This window comes from Aythya fuligula, chromosome 16, assembly GCF_009819795.1.
Source record: "Aythya fuligula isolate bAytFul2 chromosome 16, bAytFul2.pri, whole genome shotgun sequence".
NCBI lineage: Eukaryota > Metazoa > Chordata > Aves > Anseriformes > Anatidae > Aythya > Aythya fuligula.
Genome location: NC_045574.1, coordinates 11,196,191 through 11,202,987, shown reverse-complemented (window position 1 = coordinate 11,202,987; position 6,797 = coordinate 11,196,191). Strand labels below are relative to the sequence as shown.

General features: G+C 35.8%; 1 protein-coding gene across 2 annotated transcripts in view; it reads right to left on the bottom strand.

Annotated features, from left to right (window-relative positions):
- Positions 1 to 2,642: 2,642 nt before the first annotated feature.
- Positions 2,643 to 6,797, bottom strand: part of GNAS (GNAS complex locus) — a 147,787-nt gene continuing 143,632 nt past the window's right edge. For both annotated transcript variants that reach the window (XM_032198139.1, XM_032198140.1), the window contains exons 9-12: positions 6,160 to 6,280; positions 5,499 to 5,629; positions 4,414 to 4,481; positions 2,643 to 3,526 (exon numbers count right to left, since the gene is read on the bottom strand). In XM_032198139.1, the coding sequence (XP_032054030.1) occupies positions 3,380 to 3,526; positions 4,414 to 4,481; positions 5,499 to 5,629; positions 6,160 to 6,280 (467 nt within the window). In that variant the 3' untranslated portion in view covers positions 2,643 to 3,379. The remainder of the gene's footprint in view (positions 3,527 to 4,413; positions 4,482 to 5,498; positions 5,630 to 6,159; positions 6,281 to 6,797) is intronic.

Here is a 6,797-nt window from a genome sequence, read left to right as displayed (position 1 = left end):
GATATAGACCCGCTATGGGTTTATAATGGAAATACTGACACAACCTCAACTATAGTGATGCAAATGTGCCCTAAAACACTGTATTTGCTTTTATTAATAAAGTGGTAGTGTTTACATTTGCAGGTATCTTACACTTCAGCATCACGATGAATACTGAGTAGAATGAGTAAAGTTTTGGCTGTAAGGTCAGAAGTTTCCAAACAGATGAATGAGACAGAAGTGAAAGTCCTCAATCATGAAAACAAGAAGTTCAAATAAATAAATAAAACAAAACTAGGAAATACGGGTAAGCATTAGGTTGGAATGGTTCAATTAACTGCAAATTATGGCCACTAAATTAGAAAGACATAAGAAAACACAGTAACTTATTAAATAGCAAGCATTAAAGCTTTATGTTTTTTGTATTAAAAAAAAAAAAAAAAAAAAAAAAGCTGTTAAAAATAAGACTTGCATTTACCAGGCCACCAAACTGCATGGACTAATAGAGACTAACAAAGGCAATACTGAGACATTAAGACACACACACACTCCATACTTGTGCAACTCAACCATATTCAAAACAATTGCCTTTATCCTCACTTAAGAAAGGAAAAAAGTCCCCTAAGCATTTCTGTTCATATAAAGCTTTATAGGAAGGTTTCTTAAACTGTTTCTTTCTTATATAGCTCATTGTTATTATGTACCCTTCTCATTATTAGAGGAAGAAGCTGATTTATTTTTACTTTTATTTTTTAATGGAGATGCTTTGTTTCTCTCAACGAGAGATTACATTCCTTACACCACTGCAAGTTTTCCCCATTTATAAATTTGGTGCTTACACCATGTCCTACTAGGCTTAAGAAAATAAGGGTTGGCACTCAATTAAAGATTTTGGCTCCTGTAACTGGAATTAAGGCTCACAATGAATTTCCTTTCCACTACGTGTCCCCCATTTTTACCTATAGGAAACACCAGCCCTTAGCCTACAGGCACTGGATACATTCTTAAATCAAAGGGGGCCATTTTCAGTCATTCTCTCTCACAGTTCTATGAAGTTTAGGTGGCAACTTCCTAAACGTGTGAACAGGAAAGATCCTTTTTCAAAAATGAGTATCAACTGCAGCTGAATTTTTTAGAAAATTTAGTGTCTTCTGAAAGATCACTTCTAATGTTGAGTTGAGAGAGATTGGGACATTAAATCCATCAAGTCCCCAACTGCTCTTAACATACCTGAAAATGGATGAGGCAATTTATTTTCATTTAAAAGTTTAGCCACAAAAGCAATGAAAACTCACAATCCTGAACAGTTTCAGTTCTTAGTATTAAAGGCATCTGATACCTGAAGCAAATCTAGCTGCACAGACACCACTGACCACACCCTAATTTAATTTAAACTGGACCTTTTCCCAAAAAAGAAACTTAACACAGGATCTTGGATGGAGGGAAGCTAGTGTGAAAGGCAAAGAGGCAAGTATTTTTGTTTGTTTTCCTTTTAAAGTCACTGCATTAAGATCCAGATCAGTTTAGGGGTGTAAATGAAGGGGAAACAGGGATGCTTGAGTAATATAGGCTAACACTGTTCTAGATGTGTTATTACAGTTGTAATTTCTGACTCTGTACAAATTGTACACGTAGGTTTAGACACATGAAAAAGTAACACACTCACAGAGACATAAAACACCTAGGTATAAAATATAAAGCAGTGTAGTAGTTACTAAAATTACATGCTCTCTTATTGCTACAGTGATTTTTGCTCTTTTTCTTTTTACTGTACCACATGTTGTTCTAAGCATATAATTTGCATAAATTATTCAAGTTTAAGAAAAATCCACACATCTTCACTTTAAGCTACTTATATAGTTAATATAAAACAAAAAAGGTTCTAAAGTATCTCTTTATTAAAAGAGAAATAAAAATGTCATTTGAAACTGGAATTCAGTGGCCAAATCCAAGGGCAGTGCACACCTTGTCATTCTGGTAGTATCATGCCCACGCAGTGTAAGTGGAGGTTGGTGGGGTATTTGGCCCAGTCTAGAGATGGTCACCAGACCTGCATGATGCCCTATGTGTTTGTTATTGTTCTGTTTTTGTCTTCAGCAAAAAGGACTATGAATGACCAAAGACTAACATTTATAATTTGTAGCAAAATTTGGTTTATGTAGAAACAAGCCATGTTTTGCATTTGGATAGAGATTTAAATGAATTAAAGCTAAAATTAAAAAGCATGATGCTGCAACATCTGGTCACTTGTTGAAGACCTCACTTTTAAAGTGGTTAAGTTTGCACAATTTGTACTTTTTTCTTTTTTTTTTTTCCTTTTTTTCTTTTTTTTCCTTTTTTTTCTTTTTTTTACTAAACAGTATTTTTCCTTCTTTTATAAACCAGAAAAACTAAACTACAGATAAATTTTCCCTACCTTGAGCTAATGCTGCAGATAGGGTTGACAAAGCTGTACAGCGCAATCAAACATACTTACATCTTAGCTCATTGTACAGGTACAGCCATAATCAAGGCACAAAGATCTTCTACAAGTTATTTTTTTTTCAATAAAGTTGTACAAAATAATACATTTTACAGTCTGTACAAGAATAATAATCCAGCAGTAAAATAAAAAATGAGGGGAGGGAAGAAGAAAAAGAAGGGAAAGACTGTGAGGACTACAGTCCAGATAATGATTTTTATAGCAGACGGGATCATCAGTGGACAAACTGAAAACAGTGTGTGGTTAACTCTTTCTGCAATCACAGGCCATATGCAGTTCAATTCGTAAATGTCCATGGTTGTCTTAAGACCACCAAGACTGGATTTAAAAATACCCTTCTGAAAGGTAGCAGTTGGTTTTTGCACTGTCTAGGTCTGTTGTAGAATTGTCAGTATTTCCGTTCAAAGCCACATTACAGTCAGAGAACCAAACTCAAGTGTGTCTTCAAACTTGGTCTGTGACTTGGCACCTTCTTTGTCTGATGCAGTGAATGATACAAAGTGGAGATCACGGGTTACATGATTATGCCCACAACAGTGCTAAATTACCTAGTTTTCTCTCCCCAATTTTTGTTTTATGCTTTAAATTTTAATCCCCAATTCTTTCAGGTGCTCCACATTCAGGACTTTTAATTAATTAGTTTTTATTTCTTTTTTTTTTCTTTCTTTTTTCGTTAATAACAGTGTTAGGGAGTCCTCATGGAAATGGCCTTTTAAGTGTTAGGGGCCATCTCAAACTGTCCGAGGGGTACAGAAGCAAGCTTAGAAGTGCTGCTATTGTCCAGCAAGGAGAAAAAGTTGAGGGGTGCAAATCAATGGGAGATTCAAACAGTTCTCTTCCACCCTTTGTGGGCAAGGGTGTTTTTTTCTTTTTTAATAAGGAATAAGGAGTCCAAAACACAGAAAAAAGTGCTCTCCATCACAACAACTCGTATTGGCGAAGGTGCATGCGCTGAATAATGTCCCGACAGTCATTGAAAACCCTCCGGATGTTCTCTGTATCCACTGCACACGTGAAGTGAGGATAGCAATAGTGCCTTCCATCTCCACTTGCTGTGCTGATTCTCTGTTAAGAATAATAGAGAGATACTGGGTTACAATAAGGCTGGGGAAAACTGAAAACTTGTTCTCACACCTCAGATGAATGAAGGTTAAGATAGGAATGTGTAAGCTGAGCTTTCAAAGGGTGTAACTAAGTGGCAAAATGTCCACAATTTCTCACTTTCTCAACTAAAACATGAAAATTAAAATGATCGGAATTACATGGTGAGAAGGGCACTGAGTTCCGGGGAATTCCACAGTGGAAAGGGAGCTCATGGAAGTTCTATTACTTGTATGCACATTTGGTGAATTTAGCTGCACAACCATTAGTGAATGTTGTCTGTAAAAAAAGTGGGATTTTGCCTCATTGTAAAAGCTTTCTAGCCCCATTTTACACTTATAAAAAGCCTCTCTTCAAATTTTGTTTTGTTCCAATTTAAAACGAGTCAATAACTTCATTGCCATGCTCAGCATTACAATTAAATTTAATAATACTTTAAAAATCCTAGGTCTAGTGTAGCTTTAGTTGACTAGTAATGGAAAAGATAACATCAAAAGAACATTAATATTTTGCAGATAATGCATATTTTCATTAGTCTTTGTCTTTAGAAACGATATATGGAATAAAAGCCTGGCCCCACTACCAGCAGCAAGGTTTCACTCATTATTCTTCATCTGAAGTTCCTTAATTCTCACCAATGCTTTTGCTGTTTAATTACATACCGTGTCAACAAACATATTTGAAGAGCAGCTAACAAACAGTGGTAAAGCTCTTAAACCTGTTTTATGCAGTGCAGACATTAAATATAAATCACACAAGACATAGCAGCATTTTGCAATATTAAAAAGTATCTAAAAGCTTATATTTGAGAAGAATCACATAAGAAATACTGAAGGAAAGGAAATACTTACAAGAAACTCATCTCTAATAAAATACTTGGCCCTTGTAACTCTGGGATCCTCACCAGGCTCTGGTATTGCTGATTAATAATAAAATAAGCATCTCATTAAAACAGATGTTTTTTTGCCAACAGCGCCTAAAAATCATAACTTGCTCTGTTTTCTGCTCATATGTGATAGAAACATATTTTTCAAAACTATGAGATAAAACAAAGCGTAACATATTTAAAACAGCAAGATTACAGTAGAACGAAGGAGAATTACAGTGTCCATAGTATCAGACATTTGTCAGGTAAGAAAAATGATTGCAAATACAACAAAGAGGAGTCCACTCTTGTGACTACTGGGTCTCACACTGCAATAGTTGGGGAAGAGTACTAGTGATGTTACAGGTAAACTGTAATGACAAATGACTGTATTATATTTATTACTGGTCCATTCATGTATAGATGTACATATTTGCACAGTACTGTGAGGAAGACCCTTCATTATAGGCTTTTTATTTAAAAAAAGGATCAGTTTGTTGATTTATGGTAACTACTTCTGACATGAGGGTCAAAGTTGGTTCTGTTGGTATTCATTAAAGATTACTAGAGGACTGCCCCAATAGTATTAGTGTAAGCTGTACTGTAGTCTACCAGCAAAGAAACAGGATTTTGGCATTAATATATTACATGCATAAAAGAGGACTGTCCCATTATTAATACCTAAAATGGAATAGAATAGTTCTAAAGTCCATCTAGTCCAATTACTTGATCACTTTGGGGCTAACCTGAAGTTAAAAAGTATTACTGAGGGCATTATCCAAATGCCTCTCAAACACTGTCATGCATGGGGCATCAACCACCTCTCAAGGAAGCTTATTCCAGTGTCGACCAACCTCACAGTAAAGACATTTTTCCTAATGTCCTGAACCTCCCCTGGTACAGCTTTTTGCCATTCCTTCATATTCTAAAACTAACATTACTCGCTGGCTGAAAAACAGTGAAGGAGTATTTATACTTGGAGTTTTCAAGTCTTAGCTGAAAATACCAAAAACATTAAAAATGTGATTAATAACAAAATGATGAATTGCTGATAAAACTTAAAAATCTTACCATCATCTGGTGTAGTGTAGCGAGCAAATTCTGGAAAGTAGTCTTCAATTTTAGATTTCCCTGCCAAAACTTTCTCTGCTAGCAAATCTTGTTTATTCAGGAAAAGAATTACTGAAATGGTCCGTAGCCACCTATAGAAAATTGAAGCCAGACACTCTGAGATGGCATAGCTAGGATCATTTATTAAAGCAAACAAACCATCAAAACTAACACATAATCTAGTTCTGGAGACAACATACTCAAATGACACTCTATAATAATTGTGAAAGGTTTCTCTTTTACACCTTAATCCAGTGGTGTAATTCAGGGTGTACACACGCCAAGCTTGGTTTACAAGGTTCTAATGTGGGCAATGAAATTTGCCCACTTTCTACTGTTAATCCAACTGCAACAAATAGGTGAGCTTATAGTAGTAAATTAAGAAGTGGTTACCACTGCTTTAATTACTTCACCCTCCGTAGGGCAACTACCAATTTGTAACTCTCCAGACTGTTTTTCAGTTAGAGTGTATGAGACATTAATGAAGCAAGTAAACAGCTGTGATCAAAGACTAGCTTAGATGGTGTGAGAAGAAGCAAAATAACATAGGCTACTCTGTAACAAGTCTTCACTAGGATTACTGATTTATGTGATATTAACAACAAAACCTCAATTCACAGACCTGTTGTTCCAGATACTCTTGAAGAGGTTTAGTGCTTCTTGAAGCCGATTGGTCTGATTGTCCTCTCGTATAACCATGTTGTAGCTACTGCTGGCCACCACAAATATGATAGCAGTCACATCTAAAGCAAGAAATATCCATCAGTTAATACCAAACTTCAGAAGAAACATCCAAGAATTCTAGAGGTCAACCAAAAGCTGCTGAATTTTCAGCTTTATTAAGAGACCAGACTGGAAAGTTATAGACTACACTTTCTAAGTACTGAAAAAAAAAACACATTAGTGATAGGAAAGTGTCAGGCCACAGAAGCTGAAACAATGATAGAAACTATAAAAACGAAAGGAATAGAAACAAGAGCGAAAAACTGAAGAACGCAAATAAGATAATTTAAAGGAGACTCAAAAAACTGTACAGAAATTTAGAAAGCAATTCAGAGCAATCAGGAAAGGACACGGAGGCCAGTGGGGTTGCACTCCAGGAAAACAGCACTTTTGATCTGTGTGAAGAGTAGTAAGAAGAATAGTAGGTTGCTATACATTCGTGGTTCGTTGTACAGTGTACTCAAAGGCTCTGATCTCTTTCTTGGGATCTATTCATAGGATGACAGAATTCTGATTTCTGTGTGGCTGTGCTGCTCC